General features: G+C 41.3%; 3 protein-coding genes across 19 annotated transcripts in view; 2 read left to right on the top strand and 1 right to left on the bottom strand.

Annotated features, from left to right (window-relative positions):
* The first annotated feature begins 750 nt into the window (after positions 1–750).
* Positions 751–9223, top strand: ppp2r2d (protein phosphatase 2, regulatory subunit B, delta). Of its 3 annotated transcripts, XM_028969691.1 has the most exons (10): positions 751–965; positions 1184–1258; positions 5338–5435; positions 5515–5680; positions 5770–5882; positions 6266–6443; positions 7260–7424; positions 7686–7855; positions 8182–8273; positions 8841–9223. In XM_028969691.1, exons 1-10 carry the CDS (start codon positions 959–961, stop codon positions 9118–9120), a joined length of 1344 nt encoding a protein of 447 aa, XP_028825524.1. In that variant the 5' UTR covers positions 751–958; the 3' UTR covers positions 9121–9223. The 3 variants fall into 3 exon arrangements, with proteins under 3 accessions (XP_028825524.1, XP_028825526.1, XP_028825525.1); XM_028969693.1 differs by lacking the exons at positions 751–965; positions 1184–1258 and adding an exon at positions 3088–3276; XM_028969692.1 differs by lacking the exons at positions 751–965; positions 1184–1258 and adding an exon at positions 3696–3839.
* Positions 9224–11097: 1874 nt separating this feature from the next.
* On the bottom strand, positions 11098–16600 carry bnip3 (BCL2 interacting protein 3). Its single transcript, XM_028969694.1, has 6 exons — positions 15775–16600; positions 14827–14995; positions 14666–14744; positions 14149–14255; positions 13205–13354; positions 11098–12181 (listed from the first exon to the last, which is right to left on the bottom strand). The coding sequence occupies exons 1-6, from the start codon at positions 15815–15817 to the stop codon at positions 12136–12138; spliced, it is 594 nt and encodes a 197-aa protein (XP_028825527.1). The 5' UTR covers positions 15818–16600; the 3' UTR covers positions 11098–12135.
* A 2203-nt stretch (positions 16601–18803) lies between these two features.
* Positions 18804–22909, top strand: part of jakmip3 (Janus kinase and microtubule interacting protein 3) — a 48626-nt gene continuing 44520 nt past the window's right edge. For 13 of the 15 annotated variants that reach the window (XR_003748847.1, XM_028969682.1, XM_028969681.1 and 10 more), the window contains exons 1-2: positions 18804–18870; positions 18998–19259. The gene's annotated coding sequence lies outside the window, so the exon portion shown is untranslated. Of the gene's footprint in view, positions 18871–18902; positions 19260–22309; positions 22376–22909 lie in introns of those variants that run through there. The other 2 variants (XM_028969676.1, XM_028969689.1) reach the window with 2 other exon arrangements.

The following is a 22909-nucleotide window of genomic DNA, read 5'->3' as shown; positions in this document are numbered from 1 at the left end:
TTATGTTGTATTGTCATTGTAAAAAAAATATATGAATAATTTCTTGTTTTTGTAAGTAATCATGTAAAACAACACAAAATGTTATTCTGTGACAATTTTAATTGACATTACTGCATCTACCTTTCATTGTCACATAGTAATGATTTCATGAATATGCAGAAACATATACAATTAAAAGTAAAATATATTATTGCAGATGGTAGTAGCCTAGTGGGTAAGACACCGCTTGTGAACCAGAAGACCACAAAGTCCCAGGTTCAAACCCCCACTTACTACTATTGTGTCCCTGACACTTTACTCTGAATGTGTCCAGGGGGACTGTCCCTGTAACTACTGATTGTAAGTCACTTTGGATAAGGGCGTCTGCTAAATGTATTTAAATGTAAATTTAGTGTGTATCTACATATATATAAAATATAACTAACTATAACTATATATAAAATTTAACTAAATAGTATTATTTTTTTCATGTCGCTCTTTTAATTGATCTTTTAAACATTGCATATAAAAATGTTATTCTGGAAATTGTGGATATAAATGTTTGAGAGAAATGTCTGGATTAATGTGCTTTTTGGTAAAAGCTATTTTGGCGACCACGTTCTATTTTTGAACCCGCTGTCTAAAATAGCAGCACACTGTGCTGGAGGCCCCGTGAAGATGCGCAAAACGTGCGCGGCCCTGACGCCCTCTCGCTGCGCGTCCGGAGGGGAACGCAGCGGCCGCTCAAACGGAGCGCGTCTGCGAAAATGACGTCAGCGCGTCGTGTTGACTGGCCGCGTGCGCCATCTTGAAACAGAAATAAAAATCACGGGCGATTCCGCTCGCGCCGATCCTCGAGCCTCGCCACGCTTTCCCCCTCCGTCTGTCCGCACCAGTCGCTCCGTGGTCGGTAGGAGATCGCCGCCATAAGGGTCGGATTGCCCCGCCGGTGACGCCAGTTGCGCTGCAGAACGAGGCGATGGCAGGTAAGGGCGCCGAGTTGGGAGGCGGGGGGCCCGACTCCTCTCCCCTCCCCCAGATACGAGCAGGGGCGGCCTAGTAGGCCAGCGAGCTCCACGTTCTCCCCAGAGCGCGGCTCCCAGCTCGGCTACCGCCCGGAACCCGGCCCGGTCCTCCCCTTCTGCTACTCAAGCCTCTGCCTTTCTCTCCTCCCCCAACCCCGCCGTCTCCCCGTGTCCTCAAGGTGTCGGAGGTGGGAACGATTTCCAGTGGTGCTTCTCCCAAGTGAAAGGAGCCATAGACGAAGATGTGGCGGAAGGTGAGCTGCTTCTTTTTATTGATTTATGGTTGTTGTTGTAATGGCGTGGCGCTTAATCAACGTGCGACGCGAAGGCGCCCGCGGATAGTTTCTGTTCGTCGTTTTTGGCGGAAACTGCAGCGTTCGGCGAATGAGCGGCGATGTGCACGCGCATTTCTCCGCGTTTGGTGCCAGCGAAACCTGTCGGACCGGCCCCCTGGTTCTGGTGGTGGGGCCCGGCCCCCTGGTTCTGGTGGTGGGGCCCGGCCCCCTGGTTCTGGTGGTGGGGCCCGGCCCCCTGGTTCTGGTGGTGGGGCCCGGCCCCCTGGTGCTGGTGGTGGGGACCGGCCCCCTGGTGCTGGTGGTGGGGCCCGGCCCCCTGGTGCTGGTGGTGGGGACCGGCCCCCTGGTGCTGGTGGTGGGGACCGGCCCCCTGGTGCTGGTGGTGGGGACCGGCCTCCTGGTGCTGAGGGTCTGTTTGGTGAAGGCACACTTTAAATATGTTTCACCTTTGCAATCAGCGTTATGCATGCAGCCAGGCAGTAACAAAAAGCAATTGTGTCTGTGTGTGTGTGTGTGTGTGTGTGTGTATATATATTTATTTATTTATTTTTAATATAATTATTTTTTTCTATTGTTTCCTTTAGTAGTTAAGTGGTGTGCATAATTCCAATACCCCCTCTTAATTGACTATTACACATAGATATGACTACAAATATGCTCCATTTCTTTGTTTTTTTAACGGATGAAAGTAAACTGCAAATTATGTTACGCATTTTAAGGTTTATGGGCTCTTAAGTTACTCTAGATGTTTTTTTTTTTATTATTATTTTCACTGGGTACGCCCAGTGATATCCTGCCTCCTTCGGTTTTCCCTCGTCTGTTATAATTTCTCTCGGTTTTGATAAATCTGCTTATAATGACATGGTCGTGGTAAAAAGAATATAAGTCTTGCTTTTACCTGATTGGTTTTTAATTACTTAAGATTATTACTGCGGTATTATTTTAGAATGTTATGATGATATTTGCCTTGTTTTTAAACTTGTATTATTATTGCTTGTTTGAATATGGTTTTCCCCTTGAATAAAATTACATCCAGACAAGTGGGATTGACTAATAGCTGTAGGACTCAAATGTGTTTTATATTCAGGTTAATCTAGACTATTTCCCCCCGGAAATAAATAGTTAGCTAAGTGATCTTATGACTTATTTCGTTCGCTACGTTACTCCATGCCTCTGGTCCACCTTGTCCTGTTTACTACCCGATCGTGTTAATATGATGTTCACCGAAAGCAACTGATTGGTCAGTCGTGTTCCTCCTGCATCTTCCCAGGTTCCACTGTGATTGCACACAAGGCAATATAGATGAGTGCAAACCTGAGGAGTTGGCTTCTCGTTCGGGATTTTATATATTTTTTTTGTTTCTATGCAGGGACATGCAGTGTTTTTGCACGTTGACATTGATAAATGGTCCTAAGCTAACTTTGCATGACATGACTGCATGGGAAAAAAAAGACCTCAGCCGAGTGATTGTTCCACAATTTTGTTCAAGTTCGAGAAAATGTAGTGATTGTCAGTCTGGACGAACGCAAACATGAACATGCTGATTATTTTCAACCTGTGGCAAACACTAACCCGCCTCCCTCCCGGAGAGGAGAGCGGTGTGCAGAACAGGTGCGGCTGCAGCAGTCGCGCTCGACGCCATACCCCCCGCCCCACTAGTCCTCTTTATTTATTTTTTTTTACTGCTCCGCCTCAGGCTGTGCCGTTCCGGTATTAATAGCCCGCAGAATGGCAGTGAAATGTGGCGCCGCAGGAGATCGGGGGATGCGGTAGACGGATAGATAGGAGGAGGTCCCTCCCTCTCTCCCGCCAACATGAGGGAAGCCACGGCACCGGGCTCCTCCGCCGCAGAAGACGACGCGCGCGCTCCCCGCGGCGGAGCTTAAACCCGCCTCGGCCGCCCCGCCGTGCGCGTGCAGGTGACGGCCGCACACTGGAAACGCGCTAGAATGGCCCGCCGCCGAGGTCCAGCATGGGTACGTGCGTGTGCTGAGGGGTGGGGGGGGGGTTGTGCTTCGTAAGCGTTTCTGGCATAATCCCATGATGGGATGTTTTAAGCTCTACCTCCAAATTTACCTAGAATTCCGGTAAATGTCATGCGTGTTTTTTTTTTTTTAATGCATGTCTATGTTCTTACCTATGGAGTGGAGTCTGTTTGTGCCGAGTCACCAGCAGCATCTCGGAATACCCGCTGCAGCATTTTTTTAAAGCTCTCGGCTGTGGCCAGCGGTCTGGACGGGGGGCGGTTACCTGTTTACAGCGCTTGGGCGGACCTCGCGGATGTGACACAAAAGGTCACGGCTTGGTTGATTATTACCTTCCTGATTCTGCCCCCGTCATCAAATAATCACTCACTTTTTCGCAGTTCTATGCTTAGTTGGTCTTGTTATATAGTTATAGAGTTAAAGCTGAAGGAAGTCTCTCTGCCGCGATCCCGGACTATTTGAGGACGTTTTCCCGATGATGAGCGTAACTGGCGCAATCGGAAGACGAGTGGGAGCAGTCCTCGACCTCGCAGCCTTAAACACCCACCAGTCTGGTAGTTGGATGTGGTTTAGCTGCTCACGGTTCTTTTTCGCATGCAGAGATGATTACCGATTACTCGGAATGGCACTAAAAGCAACTCCGTAATTGACCCGTTTTGTGCGAATTTTTGTTCCCACTGACTGGTTTTCAGGGCTTGGGAGGAAAAAGTTACTAGCACTAGACTGTACTGCTCTCTGTAAAAGAATTTTTTTTTGAATTTGTAGAATTGGTGCAAAATATCTCCTAAGATAATTTCCATAACTGAATCACCTAGTCTTTGCCTTTGGTTGGTATTACAGACAAGTAGGTGTATGTGATTACTGGGTTGATAACCCCTGTCAGTGTAAGCTGTTGAGTGTTATTGTTTTTATTATAATGGCTTCCATTATTGCAGGTATTAATGCATTCATGTTGACCATATTAGAGAGAAACTTTATCCAGGTCCTCTACAAGAGTTGGTCAGTGTGTATCTGTTGCGTTGAGAAGGGTCCTGCACCAGAATTATTTCCAGTGATGTAAAGGACTAGTCAACCGATAAGTACAATAATCTGAAACAGGACCCCTTTGAAAAGGTGGATGTAGTGATGGTCATGTGTAAGAGCCATCTTGGCAATGTTCAGGCCACAAGATATGTGTTATGGTGTAGAGATGCCGGATTCAGCCTGGTTAACTGGCTTGTAATGAGATGATGCAGATTTTTTTTTGTTTAGTTGCAGCATGTGAGGTGGAATATTCAATGTCAACACTGTTATATGGCGAGGGGTTGAGCTCAGCATATCAGTGATACAATGCAAGCTTAATTAGCACTTGGTAATCATATTGAATGCTGGTTCAGGTACTTTATGCTTTTATTTCTTTTGTTTATCTTGATTTTCATGCGTTGATGTTTAGTGTGACCTGTGTTGTCCGTGTTGAAACAAAGCCCCCACCATGGTTATGCAATACATCATTGTTGCAATATATGTAATACGGTAAACAAAACAGTTGCATAATGTTCACTGTGTAACTATTAAATAACTATTATGAGTAAAATTGAACCGTTTTAAGCTTGGGATATAATTTGATGTATCGAAGTTGAATAAAAGTCCGGCACCTGTTACTTATTATATCTGTGCCCTTAGAGGCTTAATATACTAGGGCTGTGCAAAAAAAAATCCATGTTTTGTCTTACTCAACATTTACAGCATTTATCAGATGCTCTTACCCAGAGCGCCTTACAATCAGTAATTACAGGTACCGTCCTCCTAGAGGGTCAAGTGACGTGCTCAGGGACCCATTGGCAGTTTAAGTGCAGTTTGAACCTGAGACTTTGTTGTCTTCTGGTTCATAGACGAGTGTCTAACTCACCAGGTTACTACCACACTGGCTACTACGCACTAAACAAGGTCTATAGATTTCATATTTCCCCTATGTGATTCATGAAAATTATTATTCCAGAATCTCTCTTCTACACAGTTGCAAGAATAATTTTTTTTTTTTTTAATCTAACGAATCCTTTGTTTGTATTGCAGCGGACATCATCTCAACGGTTGAATTTAATTACTCTGGTGATCTATTAGCAACAGGAGACAAAGGTGGAAGGGTCGTCATATTTCAGAGGGAACAGGAGGTGAGTAAATGCAATGACTGACGCAAGGTTCCTCTTTTCTTGGGCGCCTGCTGACACTGTCTTCTGCCCGCGTGCTCAGAGTAAAAACCGCCCGCTATCACGTGGCGAATACAACGTCTACAGCACTTTTCAGAGCCACGAGCCGGAATTCGACTATTTGAAAAGTTTAGAAATTGAGGAGAAAATCAACAAAATCAGGTGGCTGCCGCAACAGAACGCCGCTCACTTTCTGCTCTCCACAAACGGTGAGTCCCAGTCACATCCGGCTCATCCTGCTGTCTTGTTCCAAAGCCTGCTCTTTACTGTACGAGTGAAAAATGTTTATTTGGTTCAGACAAAACAATCAAGTTATGGAAGATCAGTGAAAGGGACAAACGGGCCGAGGGCTACAACCTGAAAGATGAGGATGGCAGGCTGAGAGACCCCTTCAGAATCACGTCACTGCGGGTGGGTGTCTCGTCTTGCTGTACTTTTTTTTTACGAAGTCTAGACGTGTAATCAAGGCATAAGCCCAACATGCGAATACACAAAGATTGTTTTCATTGCAATATATATAAGTCACAGCGGTTTTGAGGGATTTTCGCAAATACGAGATTCACTAGAATCCGACTTCTTGAATTCATTTGTTGTATGTTTAAATAAGTAGTGGAGATGGTCCTGAAATTACAGTTTATGTGTGTGTGCTGGGTGCCATGAGGCGTGGCGTGGATGCGGCAGTCAGTGTTGCCAGAATATTCTAAAAGTGAAATGTATAATGAAAAAAGAATGTATTATTATTTCAGGATTCCAATGTTAATGATTTCATTCACGTTCTCCTCACTGACCTGCAGGTCCCAGTGTTGATGCCGATGGACCTGATGGTGGAAGCAAGCCCACGGAGAATATTTGCGAACGCACACACATATCACATTAATTCCATTTCAGTTAATAGCGATCATGAAACATACCTTTCTGCTGATGACCTAAGAATAAACCTATGGCACTTAGAAATCACAGATAGAAGTTTTAGTATCCTTTTCATGTGGTATCCAGAAGCCACACAAGTCTGTGCATGATGGACCTTTACTGTGTGTTTGTGGCTTTTTTTTTTTTTTTTTGGGGACATCTTAATTTGGTGCCTCTTTTCCATTGCTCTGGTGCCAGTGCTGTTCTAGTGCTGATTTGCAGTTTGGAACCACATTTTTTTGGAAGAGGAAAAATTATTTTAACTCAATGTTGCTTGTCTGGAGCCAAGAACTTATGATATCATGACAGGTTTGTCATTTGGGCATTCTGGTCTTTTACGAGGAGTTCATCGTAAATTAAATTCTTAAAAAAAATTTGTAAAAAAATTCTTCCATTTCCATTCTGTTGTGTTGGTGACATGGTTGCAATGTCACCCGGCTCCCAAGTGACACTGAGTGAAAATGCTTCAGCACCAGCCAAACACAAACAGTTGGCATCATTGGAAAAGTGCATCAGTGTAAAATGACTTTGAAAAATATGGTTAAGGGCAGTGATTTGGGGAAATTAACCGTGTGCAGTTAAAAAAAGGAAAGCTTGCATGCACTTTAGGTGTGATATTTTCCTAATTTTTGTTTTGTTTTACTTCAGTGGATAGCAATACTTTTTATGAACTGTAACACATTAACAATATTGTTCTGAAGCAAAGCATGACTACTCATGTGGATAGTGTTTACATTATTAAATTCTAACTAATAATAACATATTTAGGTGCTGTATATATATTTGTTCATTTTCATTTAAATTCTATTTTAATTTATTTAGCCTGGTTTGTCCTCAGTAGAACCTGTGGTTTGGTTTCCTTGACTGGCCACCCTTCAGACATTGTAGATATAAAGCCTGCCAACATGGAGGAGCTAACGGAGGTCATCACCGCAGCCGAGTGCCATCCTCACCAGTGTAACGTGTTTGTGTACAGCAGCAGCAAAGGGACCATCCGGCTGTGTGACATGCGTGCCGCTGCCCTCTGTGATAGACATAGCAAATGTGAGGTTCAGTCTTTGTTCGTGCTGAAATCATGCCCTGGGTTCTTGACTAGTCTTTGTCAGTCTTCATTCCCCCTCAAAGGAACATTGTGCCCCGATCATCTTTATTTTTCCACCACCTTTCCATCTGTTTAATGTCAACAAGAGTCTCTCTAATCCGCTTGGCTGATGAGGAAAAATCGGTGTGTCTGTGATATGAACTGCTTTTAGAAGACAGTGAAACGTAGTTATTGTGTATATCTGTGTTTGTGTGTGAGCGCAGTTTTTGAGGAGCCAGAAGATCCCAGCAGCAGGTCTTTCTTCTCTGAAATCATCTCCTCAATATCTGATGTGAAGTTCAGTCACAGTGGGCGTTACATGATGACCCGTGACTATCTCTCAGTAAAGGTCTGGGATCTCAACATGGAGAACCGGCCGGTAGAGACGTACCAGGTAACGTTCAGCCCCTCCCGAAGTTTCCTTTGAATTACAGTTTAAATTTAGTTATCTGACTGGAGAATTTATAATAAGTTGTTAATATCTGTTCTGTTGACATTCATATATTGTGATTTTGATAATGATGCAATTCTGTGTGATTCATTCAAATGTAATCACTAAATATAATAATAGCGCGTAATCCATATGTCAATCAATTATAAAGTGATTCATATTAAGAATTAAAATAGCCTCCTATGTAAACTAGTTAAATGTATTTAGATTCTGACTTATGGGTAACTCTGACCTCTGCAATGCCTGTTCCCCTAACTACACATTTGCAGGTTCATGAATACCTCCGTAGCAAGCTCTGCTCGTTGTACGAGAACGACTGCATCTTCGACAAATTTGAATGCTGCTGGAATGGATCTGACAGGTGAATGCACAGTCACACATTTTCCCCCTCCACCACCCATACAGAGATTCCATGTTACCAACAGGGTGGGCGTCCATGTGATTAGATATTTTTCATTGGGTGGTGATTGGCTGAAAATCACCACCCTTTTGATAGAGTTCGCCATGCATCGTGACTTAAGTTTTCCAGTTTAAGCATACAAAGACGTTTTCTGAGTGAAACATAATTTTTTTTTTTTTTTCCAGAACCAACCAAGCAAGGCATCATTATTATTAACATGGTCAGATAAATTGTATGTTGAGTAGTGTTCCTCACTGTAGTATCTAGTATAATAGATTTATCAAGGCTTTTGTAAGGAGCAAATAATCAATATTGGAAAACAACGATCCTAATTGGCAGGTGCTACTATTCATCACATTGAGCCACAACTTCTGTAGTATTCCATAAAAAATAGCCCCCCCCCCCCCCCCCCCCCCCCCCCCCCCAAAAGACGCCCACTTGTTCTGGAACGCTAGCAGGTTCATTGGGATGCATTGGCTTTTTTGTGGTGAAGTCATTGTTCCCCTTCCCCACTGTTTTCCTTTTTAGTGCCATTATGACTGGGTCCTACAACAATTTCTTCAGGATGTTCGACAGGAACACTCGTAGGGACATCACGCTGGAGGCCTCGCGTGAGAACAGTAAGCCGCGTGCCATTCTGAAACCCCGCAAAGTCTGTACCGGTGGCAAGAGGAAGAAGGACGAGATCAGCGTGGACAGCCTGGACTTCAACAAGAAGATTCTGCACACCGCCTGGCACCCCAAGGAGAACGTCATCGCTGTGGCAGCCACCAACAACCTGTATATATTCCAGGACAAAATCAACTAAAGAAAAAAAGAAAAGAAAAACAGTCAAATTAAGGAAAAAGGATATAATAAAATGAAAATGGACACAAAAAAGAAAAAAATAAAAGCCAAAAAAAAAAAAAAAATGAAATGAATAGCCACCCCAAACCCTGGCGCTGATCAGAGGACACTTGTACTTTGCATAGTTTAAGCCTAGTTGTTAAAATCTGTTTAAAGAACACAATGGCCTTGTTGTCCTCCTGATGAAGAAATCGAAGCGCTCGTTTGTTTTCTCATGCGTAGCCGAGGGAGAGAATCCGCCAGTTTTAATCAAGAACGCCTCCACTCTCCATGGATGCCCGCTTTAAGCCCCGCCCTGTTGATTGGATCTGAAGAAGGCTGCGCACCCCCTTAACCGTAAAGCAGATTGGATGGACAGCACTTAAGAAGAAGCCAAAACTGTCTCCACTTAAATATATTTATTTCAAATATGAACGTTTTTTTTTTTTTTTTTTCTTTATTCCTTCATTATTATTTTTTTATTAATATTAAATACGTTAAACATCCAGTTATGGACACACCCCTGGAGAGTCCCGTCATTTTTGCTGTCCAATCATAGTGTTTCTACTGTAGGCCTGGGCGTGTCTGAAATGATGTCTGCTTGTTGATGCCTGTTAACATTCCTCCTCTGGCCCCACCTCTCAGGCCTTTGGTGTTTTACTTTTAAGCACTTAAAACAGGTCTCCATTTTGGTCAGTGGACAACTGTTTCTTCTTTTTTTTCCATTTTTTTATTTCTCCTTATTTCTCATGCATAACATTTACTCACTGACTGTATCTATATAACCACACCGTCTGGTGTCAACCACTTAATAAAAGTAACAAAAACTACAAAAAAGAGATGTGTTTTTACATTTTCAAAGCCGACGTGTATGGTTTTATTATTATTATTATTTTTTTTTTTTGTATGTTCCTTTTTATTTTAGATTTTAACATTCTGTACATTTTTTAGAGGAGGGAAGACGGTGGAAAATGTGAAGCCTCCTTGCTGACGCCTGGGCTGCTTCAGGTATGAGCTAAAGGGGGAGAGTCTCTGTTCTCAGTTACGTAATACTTGAAGCTGCAGCTGCACTGTTGGGAATTAAATATTCGGATAGTTTCTTTTGCCTCCTTTTCACACTTCAGAGTCAAACATGCAAACCCAGGGGCTGTAAATCATCATTTTTATTATTACTATTATGTTAAAGGGATGGTGCAGCCTTAAACTTGCCTCATAACTGGGGAAGAAGACCCCTATAATCCCTTAACCTGAAATGCCCCACATCACTACATCTAAATTCTTATAATTTTTTTTTTGTTAAGTAACTCTTTCTATATCAACACTTGTCCTTGTCTTTGCTGCTTTGGTATGTGTGGTCCTGTTTATGGACCCCTACTTCTTGAAAAGGTCACTTAATTGCAGAGTGCCTCCCCCTCCACAACTCGTTGTTTTTTTTTTTTTTTTTTTTTTTTTTTTTTTTTTTTTTTCAAGGCTGAATAAAAAATGAATTTGATATCCACTGAATTTTTCAGTTGGGAATTTTTTTAATTGGCATTATGGCATCAGTTAGTAGCTACACCTGCAGGTCTGAGCGTACACAGTTGTTGTATGGTGTTGGTTGTCAGTTAAAGGGAACTCTTTGGTCGAGCTAAGTATTCTTGTTGACCTTGTTCCTTGTGAAATAATGATGATGCTAACATTTGTGGAAGTGTATGCACTTGTTTTGATTTTTATTTTTGACCAAAGTTAAATAAATTTTAATTGTGTTTACCTGAAGAGACCATGCATTTCTTGCCAGATTACTACTGGGTTAGCAGCTTTATACTTGGTCTGCTCCAGCTAATTTTTTTTTATTTTCCTGGCTCTGATTGGTTGGAGAAGTTATGATGTTGCCATTGTTATGCCATAAAACTGCATTAAAGACAAAACATTTTTAAATGATTTCTAACTAGAATTTAATTAGAAATGTGACAACACAATATATATTTTTTTTCATTTTATTATTTTGCTTTTGATAATTGTGCATTATTTTTTTTTTTTTATAACCATTCTTTATACAAAACCATTGACAGATTGCCAGTCAAGTGTAGACGTCACTAAAAGCACTAAATAACATGCACAAAACAACACTGCAGTCATCCAGGCAGTTCTTTGTCCCTATAAGTCCCTTCCTGAAAAATTTTGGGTAACTCTGAATTGTGACATAAGGCAAACACTGTAAATTCCCCCATAAAACAGACAATTGTAGCCTGTAAGAATAAACATATCTACTCTTTCGATGTGTAACTTTTTGAGATCAATTAAGAAATTCAGCCTACCTACTATATAAAGCTTTTTTTGTCATCATAAATTTGTCTTTAACCAACACTGTACAATCTGGTTTATTAATTTTAACACGTAAAATAAAGAGACCACATGCATTGAGTAGCCCTGAGAGTATATGTTGATTGATAAACACATCAAGGCCTGAAATATTTGTTTCTTTCCCTTTTTCTCCAAAAGTGGATCACCTGCTTAAACACATTTATTGATCTGCTAAGGTCGACACATTAACACACCCTCATGATGCTGTGTCCAAAAACAACCAACCAAGATCAATTAATACTCCAGAATTGTACATCATTGGGACTCCTAAAACTCCAACTTCTCCAAAGCTACCACTAACCAGTTAACTGTTGCCCTAGAAAAATCATGAGTACCAGCATTTGACCAACCAATCTACTCACATATTAGAAAAGGAAAAAATACTGCATTGCAACTCTAACTGTACTAGCGCTAGTGAAGTCCCTGTCATGCACTGAAAGCTGGACTCCTTCCCATGGAAATCCATTTGGTGCAGACAGGGTCCTTGTGGGATCTAGGAAACAAGATGATTGGGGGGGGGGGTCTAGCAGTACAGCAAGATGCCAGGAAGAAGGAGCAGGTCACGTGACGACCCCTGCATCTACAGACGTGTTCATCTGAGCTGAGAGGTGTTGATGGTGCAAGGGAGCAGGGGAACAATGCAGCTTTGCTTCCTTTACAAGGTGCTGGTAGAGGAAGTGAAACGCCTTCCAATGTAGACCCTGGGAAGGAGAATGGTCAAGTTAAAATTTAACAGTGCATACATGTTTTATTTCGGCTAAAGCTGCATTACAATTAACTTATTTTAAAAAATGTCATTTTTATTCCAGGTTCCATTTATCCATTAATAATAACAAAACTGCCTTAGAATGAAACAAACAGTTTTGCCATTGTTATTGTTAATAATAATAATTTGATATCTTGAACATGGTGTAGCCCTCACTGGAATCAGTGGGCTTCTCTACTACAAGTTGAAGCAAGGAGAGAAGATTGGCCCAACTTGATGATTGGACAATTTGATTCTGAAGGGTCTGGAGATGGCTATTGAAATTGAATTGTTATAGGAGAACGGGGTGGGGCTCTTATCTTTCCGCTTATTATGAGCAGATTGTCCCATCAGATTTAAGGGCATTGTCAAGGTGGGCCACTGTTGAAGGTCCAGCGCAGGATGTAAATATTAATGAGCTACAACAGATTTTAGAATTTGCCAGCCTCACAGCCCTCTGTAACTTTAGGAAGTTGACAGGATTAAAGGTGCCCAATGTGCCAGTGAAAAAAATTCCATGCCATGGCACCTTCAAAGTTGACAGGATGACAAACGTAGCTTGAGGAACATAACAGCCACTGAACTTTATTCTGATCTCAGCAAAGCTGCTAAATCGCTTTATATCTGCAGCAGCCAGACTGCATTCCAGCACGTCGCCACAGCCACTGTCCAGGAACAAGGGGGTTAAAAATAGAATTCGAGGAGTGCTGTCACAGGATTAGTTTTGCCCCTGTTTCTCCGAATGAATAGACCCTGCCAAAGGGGCAAGAAAGGTCTTCCCCCCCGACATCAGCATTCCTGCTCTAAAAAAACTGTTCTATAACAGACCACACACATAAATAAGAAAACCAGACAGAACAATTCCCAAGAGATGTTCAGACTGTCTGAAGTCGGACGTTTATAAGTCAAGTCACTATAACTATCAACATATAAAACAAGATCTTAGGGGGCTGTAAATATTTTCCATGCCTCGACTCACCCAAGACCCACGGCCAGGATATGTGAGACCAGCAGAGAGGGCAGGAAGACCTTCAGAAACTCTGCAGAAAATATCCCGCCTTTCTTCATCATGCTGGTGTTTCTGATGCTGAGGGCAGAGGAACGCTTTGGGTGCTTCAACAAGAACTCCCTGGATTTGGAGACAGAGAGGTGGAATAAGCAGGCAATGTCCGAAGAATATAAACACTAGTGGTGTTAGAAAATATCGATACAGTAACATCACAATATTTAAACTGGTGATATTGTACCGATACAGGGACATAAAGTATTGATATTTTTGTATATAAATTTAGTCCACCGGGTGGTGCTGTTGAGAGTTATCTTTTTTGTGAGGTCAGCAGAGATGAGAATCAGCTTTCGACTAAAACCTCCACTCCTGTAGATGGCGCTGTACAGCTGTGTTCTTTGCATTACTGCTTTTCAGGCAGAGTGAAATCGCAAAACATGACAGACTGATCACAACACCTTGTAAATCAGCTCTGATATGACATTTTCAATTAACTGTAGAATATCGCAATATATTGTGACATGTGTCGAATCGTGAGATCCTTGCCAATACACACCCCTAATGAAAGCATTATAATATGTTGAATGAATGCTTGATAATTTTATTCCCTTATACAAAATCTCAGTAAAGTTTTTAAAACTGAAGTTCTCATCACTGGGGGAATACGCATGCCGATCATGGCTACCCACTGCTCACTAAGGACAATGGCTTAAATGCACACAGGGACAGTGGGTCTTATACTTAACAGATTTTTTTTAGCAGGAACTAAATATCATGAGTGACCAATAGGGAAGGCTCATTGGATGAAGTGGTGTATTCTGTGTCTGTATTCTAGTCATCTGTAATTTCTTCCATTGTTCCATACACAAGAAAATGTCATTAGACCATGTGCTGCCACAATTAGAGAGGTCACCAACTTGGGGGGCATGTTTTCTGGACGACTTGACCAGTCCCAAATCCAGTCTGCATTTTTCTTCATCAGGACGTCAACTTCTCGTCTCCTTTCAAGGAAGTCCTCTTCAGACTGAAAAGAAAACATTGGCTTTAGGAAATAGCTGCGGGAAAAAAAGCAGCAGGCAAATGAAAAGAGGTGAACCTGACCTTAAGCAGCCAGATGGGTCTCACCATCTGGCCCCAGCTATTTTTAACCATGAAAATATGGCTTGACCTCTCAAAGAAATAAATTGTTCAGAAGTTTAGGGTAATTTAAGTCCTTTTTTGGATGGGAAACACTTGTTTTGTGCTATGAAAAAATATCAAATGGGTGAAAACTCCAGCTCAGATGTTGCTGATGTTGTAAACAACTGCATTCATGTAGAGAGGAACTTTATTGAAAACGATTTCATGGAAAAACAAGGAGATTTGCTTAATCACATTGTTGTGTACTGGTACGGAAGGTGAAGGTGAAGGTGAAGAACACAAATACTTAAAAACCTGTGAGCTGTTTTTGCCTCCAGAGCTGTTCACATCAGAACCTCGACGCAAGTGCAGGGGTGTCTGGGATCTCGGGGGGCTGCACAATTTCAACAAAGGTGCATTAACATCCACTAAAGGTGACCCCGCGTGGACACTGTGTTAATGAGAAAGGCAGAGACCTGTCACAGGGCAGGCTGCCCCTAGAGCTGCTCCGGCCTGACTCGTGCTGGGCATCCAGCAGCATTTTCTCCACGTTGTCGCTCGCCGGCCCCGCAACCTGCTCCTCTGCTCCGGCCTGCCTGGTGCCTCCACCGTTGCCATTGTTGAAGTGAAGCTCCACCCAGGATCCTTAAACACACACAAACACTGGCACTTTAGTCCAAACGAGATCATGCCTGAACAAAATGCTCACAGCACAAGCAAGAAGCTGAATTTATTTCTTTTTATTTGCAGTGAGCTATTAATAGAAACTGACCGACTTCCTGTCTAACATCAGGACTTTTTTTTTAAGCAGCTGATATCCAATTGGAGACGAGCTTGCGTTCCCCTCCCAGTGCTGACGTCACAGTCGAGGATCAAGGACCGAGATGGGGGTTTGTTTTGCACCTTATGATGACTGCATTGAGCAATCAAAACACGGCGGACATGTGCAGCGCGGGGGACGAGGAAATAAGCACGGACATTTTTCATGAACTCGCCCATCACTTTTCAACAATAACATACGCATTTGTTTTAATGACGTACAGCATTTATATAAGTGCAATGACAATAAATGAAAGGCGCGAAACAATACTGCGTCATTAAATTCATATTTCCTTAACAACCAAAAATGAATAAACTGTTCAGATTCACCAATTATTTCGATGAGAAATCGGCTTCTGTGCTTTTCATCCAATATGAAACGCGTTGCGTTCGAGTGGCAAAAAAACAAGGAAACCTTACACATGTCCCGAACAGATTCGACAAACTTTCACCCACATTTCCCCCCTACAAGAAGCAACATTATTATTAAAGATGAGGAGGTATTATAATCATATATAGATACAAATCCCACATGTCGACTGGCGCAATCCAATGACATTTCTATCTGAGGAGACATTGGGCATGTTGACATTAAACAGCTTTACCTTGTAAATTCTCTTCGGGAACACTTTGTTTCTCCGTGGTCATTTTGTCGCAAGAGGAAAACAGGAGAAACAAAAGATCAAGCAGGTCGTTTAATTCAGGATCCTATGACGTAGATATCAACAGTGAAGCATGTGACATAAAGGCCAGTTGTTATGCGATCATTTCGCTGAATATTCCCGCTATAATTTTAACGGTTAAAAATAGAGTTGATTTAGGTCCTTGTCTAACTGAGCGATAGTAGATTACTGTGGGCGATTCGACAAAACAGGCTGCTGCTGTTCCAGTGGTAAAAATCCGGCTCATAGTTACATTACAAACGTACTGCGCAGCAGGAACGTGCGATCTGATTGGCTCAGACGTGAGTGCGTCACGCACAGAACAAAGAGGTTGCCAGGTTGGACTTAAAGTAACGTACTAACGCACATTTCATTTTTTATACAGTACTACTATTTTATAATATTCTAATAATATTATTCATAATAGCTTGTCAAAAACGTTACCCTCGAAATGGATGGAAAACGGTACAGATAAAGCCTGTTAATGTACCCTGTTTCAGGTTCATTTGTCATTAGGTTTAAAACGCAAGATTTTATGCTGCCTAGGTAAGTGTTAAACTACTCAGGGTAGTATGAAACAACTAAAGACAACATTTACAGCGTACAGCAGACGTCCTTATCCAGAGCGCCAGTAGTGACACTGACAGTCCCCTTGGAAACACTCAGGGTTCAGTGTCTTGCTCATGGACACAATGGTAGTAAGTGGGGTTTGAACCTGTGACTTGTTGTGGTCTTCTAGTTCATGGATAAGTGTAAAATCAACTAGGCTACTACTACTACTACTACTACTATAACGAATCATATTAAAAGTATCACTTAAAATCTTTACAATTGTAATGAATATACTATACCATGCAAGCTGCATATAAGTTAACTATGCTTTTCACTCATTATTATTTTTATTTTGGAAGCCATGATGTTTCTTAATTATACTGTACAGTAAGAATAATTAAGAACAAACATTATCTATGCTGTGTATATGTATGATTTACTATCAGTCATTAGTACTGCTCTGGATTATTGAAATAATTGCATGAATATAATTAACAAATTAATAATGTTATTGTTAAGATTGTTATTATATGTATGCCATTTTAGCAGGTTGATAAAATTACAGACGATTAGGCAAGGCAAGAAAAATAAATATGGTATAAAACAATTTTTAAAAGTAAGGATGATGGAATGAATTGACAAATTTTGAGAAATAATTATAAGTGATAAAATGAATCATCTGGATAATCATATGGATTAAAACAGCTTTATTTAATCCATATGAATGTTTTGAGTCTGGTTTTGGAATTTTGAGAGTTTTAGCTCAGTGTGACTGAGAATGTGGCAGCATATTAAGATTAAATAAGAACTTACCCCTGGGGCACCTCACAGGTCATGGGAGCTTGTCTTGAATTGTAGTTTCCAGTATACAATATAATGTCTGTCTTCTAGGTGCAAAACCTGTACTAAAATTGGCTAAATTCCAGCAAATAATTTAGCCAAATGTTATTAGAACTGGAAAATTTCCAAGCAGCCATTCGGTGATAGAAATTACATTTATTTAATGATAAGTATTTTGCTAAATTGAATAGTTCTAGGTATGCTCACAGTTTCTGAAAGATCCCTGCTGGTAGGTTGTTCCAGACATCTTAGAGAACTAATCACAGATCTCCTTCTGTCTCTTGTCAGAAACACTAGATGATGTAGAGATCAAATGTGGGGCCCGTCATATGCCAACCTGATGGTATTGCATAATGTATGTTTCTGTCTGTATTTCTCATTAATCCTGACCAAAATTTGCCAAAAACTCAATTTGCATTAAATCAGCCCCAAACTGGTGAGGAACCTCCACCCTGTTCACTGTTATCTGCAGACACTCATTATTATACTGCTTTCAAGGCCTTGTTTCCATGCCAGATTTTTGTTTTTTTTGGCTGCAACTCTTGCATGAAGACCACTTCTGCCAGTCCTGAGCTGATGGCACTGCTGGACATTTTCATATCTCGAAGGTAAATAAGCTTGATGTTTTTTTGCCTGTGAAACTGTTTTCCATAACCTCACATTTTCAGCTGATTTTTAACCCTCCTACATAACTGTAGCATTTTTAACCCTCCAGATTTTTAACCCTCCTACATTTCTGTTTCAGTAAATCACTGTGTTTCAACCCATGTGTCAAATGGACGATCATTGGCACATGTTTGGTATAACTGATTGATTATAGACCCAAATATAATCCAAACTCCCTGCATTTGTGCAGATGTACCTATCAGAAATGATGCTATTTCAAGGCAAAGGTAGTAACGGCAAAAAATGTGCTATTTTCCTTATCTTAAAAACGTTGTATTTATTTATTGATTTTTTTAAAGCATTCTTAGTTTGCCTAAATTAGTTTATATTCAATTATTTTCCATTGTGTACCTTTCATCGCTGACTTAATTGGATCTGTTGCCCTCTACAGGAGCTGTTGATCAGCGCATCCCACTTCTGTTTATGTCCAGTGTCCCAGATTCTGGCCACACCCACAAAAAGATGACGTCTTGTCATATTACCTCCGGCTTGTGCAGCCTTTAAAAACCAGCTCTGTGTGAGATCTTTATTACAGCCGAGGTGAGACACATACAGAGCTTTGTGTGTGTGTGTGCATGTGTCTGTGTGTGTGTCGGCTGGATCCATCGCCGTGTGCTGTCTGGCTTGAGCTGCAGTGACTCTGCAGTGACTTCTTGGTGCCTGTCACAGACCAGCACTTCCTTCCCCACATCCAAGCAGACACACACAAAGATACACACATAAAACCTAAACACAAAAATGCAGTTGCCAGAGGAACCAGTGGAGACATTCCAACACATGTATTTCAAAACACACAAGAAAACGGACAATTGTACATACACACCCGAACAGCAGGAGGGAAATGAGTTCATGTGTGATGCCTCTCTCTCTCTCTCTCTCTCTCTCTCTCTCTCTCTCTCTCTCTCTCGCTCTCTCTCTCCTCCATTTCTCCCGCCAGGGTTGATCCAGCTTCAGTTCTGTGGGGAGGGGGGTGTGCTCACGGTAAGCGCACAATCCTGCTCACTGCCCCTCTACCCACTATTTTCTGTGTGTGTGCGTGAATGCGTGTGTGTGTGTGTGTGTGTGTGTGTGTGTGCGTAATTTTAATTTTGATGAATCACTTCCCCAGGCATCTCTGTCTCTCCTCAAGCTTCCTGGGTTTTGCATGCTGCTTGGGCTCGGTGTTCTCCCTCCTCCCCAGCGATGTGAGAGATGCGAGCGGCGGATGGGGAAGCACCTGCCTGCAACAGGAGCATGAGAACGCGTCCGATCTTATTTCAGAGCATGTGCCGCGGCTTGTGCAAAATGGTTCTCCCTCCATCCCCAGAGAGGCTTCCCGACTAAAGCCAGCAGACAGCATCCCCCACCATCAGCTGGAACGTGTTGGCCAGGTAGGTCTCTTGCTCTTTCTCTCTCTCGCTTGCTCCCTGTCATTCCACTCTGCCCTGTGCAGCAGGAGAGATGCTAGGCCGCCTGGCGTGAGGCTAGCGTCTGCTGCTGCTGCGTCCAGCCTGGCGGGAGGATTATCATATCTGTATCTGCTTAGCCAGCACAAGCTGGCCCTGCTCAGGAACGATACAGATCCCGGATGCTGGCGCTCCTGTGCATTTCGGTCCTTTTGGACCGGCTCCATCACGTAGTGTGAACATCTGTCAGGGTTCATTTATTTCTTTCCAGACATTGTGTGTCATTGGAACACATGTGGTAAATAGAGAGATGCTAGGCCGCCTGTAATAAGTATAATAATCCTATTGGTAAGAAGGTATTTGCTAATCAGAATGGATGCATGCAAAGTGAAATATTGACAAACTGACATTAGCCTGTGGACAATGCTGGTAAAATTTGTTGTAGACCCATTTAAGCATCCGTATGCCTTTATGGGAAATCTCATTAGATTGTTAATATTCCCAGTATTAGTATTAGTTGTATAGTTTATTGCTTTTTTTATCTCAGAAGTATTTGATTTAAATGTATTTATTTTTTATTTTGGATCGAATTAGAGAAGCATATTGATCAAAGTAGGAAGACCTGTGGACCTAGTGAACACTGAATTTGTGTTATGGTAGGATCTGCCTAATCTACCTGCTTGTATCTTGTTGTAAAAGTGGCTGTGGCTGCTTTGTTAGAAACTGCTCTGTATCTGCTTTTTTTAGCCACTTTACTATGTAATATCTACTACTATAAAATGACACAGTTACAGGCTGAAAAGACTGAAACAGACATAGTACATGTAGTCTTTGTAACCTAACATAGATTGTGCTGTTAATGCCTATAATTCTCCAAGAAAGGATATGACTCCATCCTCTAATGTAAGAATACTCTCTTACCTTTGAATGTCCATTATCACAGTTTAATCCTAAACTGTCGCTTTGGCAGTAGTTAAAGTTCAAGTGAGTTTTAGTCAGTACACATAGATAGGACACAATGAAATAACTAAACAAGGTTTCGTTCGTAGCAGCTCTTCGCTCCCACAGACATGGCTGGGATTTGAGCCCATATTTTTGTGGAAATGTATATGATGTAGTGTGTACTGTATTCTGGAGAATACTGATAAAAGGCATTTTTAAAACTAATTAATCAATTACATAACATTGTATGTGTGTTTCATATATGGAAAATGGCCATTAAATAGATTGTAAAACAAATACTTTTGTTTTACATTATTCATAGAATGTATTTATTCACAACAGGATCATTAAATTAAGCATACATTGAATGTCAGTTTGCTCTGTTGATTATGGCTGAATGATAGAGGTGTGTTGATGTTGACTGTTTAATGATTTAGGGCCACCTTTTATGTTAACCAGCAAGTCCAAAAAATGTATTTACTGCAAGCTGATGGTTCCTTGGTTTATTTCCCTTTTTAATGAAGCAAGCTGGCAGAAATACCTGCAGCTTTGTTGCATCACATGAAGTGTAAAAGTTAAACTTGTCAGGCCAACAGATAGGGTGATTGTTACATTACATGTAGCAGTCATTTGCACAGTTCTGTTCATGTTCTCAGTTCTAAAATTATCTATAGATTATGCAACAAATACCTCCTAAGGCATTATAAATATTTAGAATTTTTTGTTGTTTTCTGACTTAATTGGATGAAAAGGGTAGCTAGCCTTTGGTGCAAAAACACCTTTATCTTTTAATTATTTTGGACTTAAGTCTAAAGTCTAAAACATCTTTAAAACATCGAAAGGATGGATGGCTGCATGCTGTGGGCATTCGCTAAAATCTACTATAATAATCTATAATAATCAACTGCGTAAAATAATCTATACCAGTTGACTTTGCAGCGGTGCTTTTAGCTGGGAGATGGGAGCCTCATTGCAGGTTTCAGCAACAATCTGGTGGACTCCCTGGTCTTTGACTGATGGATTCAGTACATGTCACATGCCAACAACAGTCATTTCTTGCTAGGACTATTGATTACATATGAATTTATGGGTTTGTCACATCAATGCTATAAATGTTGACTGCACTGCAGGAGTGGAATAAATCGTGGAACAGAACTAAAATGGCCATGTAGTTGAACAATCAGGAAAACAGCTTTGTAAATTGACATAAATAAGTTGACAAATCCTAACTAACTTTCATTTGCAAGGCTTATTGTCAATCACCTTGTAAAAAGAGTTTATATCATCTGTTTCAGGTCAGTAACTCATATATGGCATATATAAACAATATTCAATCTGCTGTGTAAAATGGAAAAAGGAATGTTAATCTGGCAACAATCTGGTGCAGTTACATAAGGAGACAGACTGGCTGTCTATGAAGAGTTGGTAAATGAAATTTAGTATTGCAACTCATCAATGTGCAGCAGGACTGGCAGTGGAACAGTGGAGGGCACAGTGCCTGTGTGTTTGCTGTGCTGTTAACATGCAGCTCACATCCCGGGAGCCTTTATTCCTGCACTGTCAGAGGTCAGCTGTCTGAAAGGGACAAGTCACATCTGTAATGGGAAAAAAATTACAGCTGCCATGTCCAGCCAGAGAGGAAATGGGACAGGGAGAATATTTTACAACAAATCAAATAAAGTTGATTTGTCTTTTCCAGCATTTATGTTGCTGAGCACTTGGGCCTGATATATCTCTTAAACTCCACATGTCTTTAAGTTACCCTCCTAGTCTTCCATCAAGTATTTAATAATTATTACTTTTCTCAATCTGAATTAGGGGTGCAGCATCATGATGTGCTGAGTAGAAAAGATTAATTAGGGACTGTGCAAAGTTTTTGTTATTAAAATGTCAGACGGTGTTGAATAATTTTTCATTATGTCTATTTCAAGCTTTTTCGGAAGCGATCACTGCACAATCAATGTGTCTAGATGTCTATCCTTGGTTTTCATGAGTGATTTTGTCCAAGATTTGGCATTTCTCTGCTGTGTGGCTTTTGGTCATGAACTGAAGTGTGGCCTTGGTGTTTAACATTCAGACAACATTCTTTTCAGTCAGAAGCTGCTGCTGACAAATGTCACTGCATTGAGTCTCCACAGCCCAGTCTCACTTAATCCGAGGTATGTGCTGCCTTTTCAGTTATAGCACATATGAGTACATTGATGCAACCATAATTCATTGCTTCCTCGTGGCCTGATTTATTATCTTTTTTGCACTGAAATACACACAGAGCTAATTCTAACACCCTGACCAGGCCAGCTGTTATCCAGTGAATGCTAATGCTCAGCTTTGAAACTTAAAGGCAGATGGCTTCTTCCTGCATACTTACAATGTCAGTTTTGTCTAATTGACAACCAGTGCAATCAGATAAATTTGCGAATTCCAAGTGTACAGAATTTATTCAACATATTCTGCCACCGGATTTACCAGATTATTATTCTACAACAAGTAACAGATAACATAGATGCCTTACTTTGACACACCCTGGATATGGTCACAGTAAAAAAGAAATGCATTAATGCATGTTCAAAAGAAGGCTCCACGGTACAATAACCACCCCTATCAACTCAAACTGGACTCATTCAGAATGGAATTGAAATGGTGTTCCTCAAAACTGTTCAGACTAGCCTGGAAAGACAGTCTCATCAAATATC

The sequence above is a fragment of the Denticeps clupeoides genome, chromosome 2 (genome assembly GCF_900700375.1).
Source record: "Denticeps clupeoides chromosome 2, fDenClu1.1, whole genome shotgun sequence".
Lineage (NCBI taxonomy): Eukaryota > Metazoa > Chordata > Actinopteri > Clupeiformes > Denticipitidae > Denticeps > Denticeps clupeoides.
Note: the sequence above shows the minus strand (reverse complement) of the source record. Positions and strands in the feature narration are given on the sequence as shown.

Excerpts from the sequence above, each read along its gene's own strand:
- ppp2r2d (XM_028969691.1), top strand. Across the intron at positions 1,259-5,337 it reads AGACGAAGATGTGGCGGAAG|CGGACATCATCTCAACGGTT; the intron begins GTGAGCTGCTTC and ends TTTGTATTGCAG. Across the intron at positions 7,425-7,685 it reads CTGTGATAGACATAGCAAAT|TTTTTGAGGAGCCAGAAGAT; the intron begins GTGAGGTTCAGT and ends GTGTGAGCGCAG.
- bnip3 (XM_028969694.1), bottom strand. The coding sequence starts at position 15,817 with ATGACCACGGAGAAACAAAGTGTTCCCGAAGAGAATTTACAAG. Across the intron at positions 14,745-14,826 it reads GGCAGCCTGCCCTGTGACAG|CCCCCCGAGATCCCAGACAC; the intron begins GTCTCTGCCTTT and ends GAAATTGTGCAG. Across the intron at positions 14,256-14,665 it reads GAGGCAAAAACAGCTCACAG|TCTGAAGAGGACTTCCTTGA; the intron begins GTTTTTAAGTAT and ends TTTTCTTTTCAG.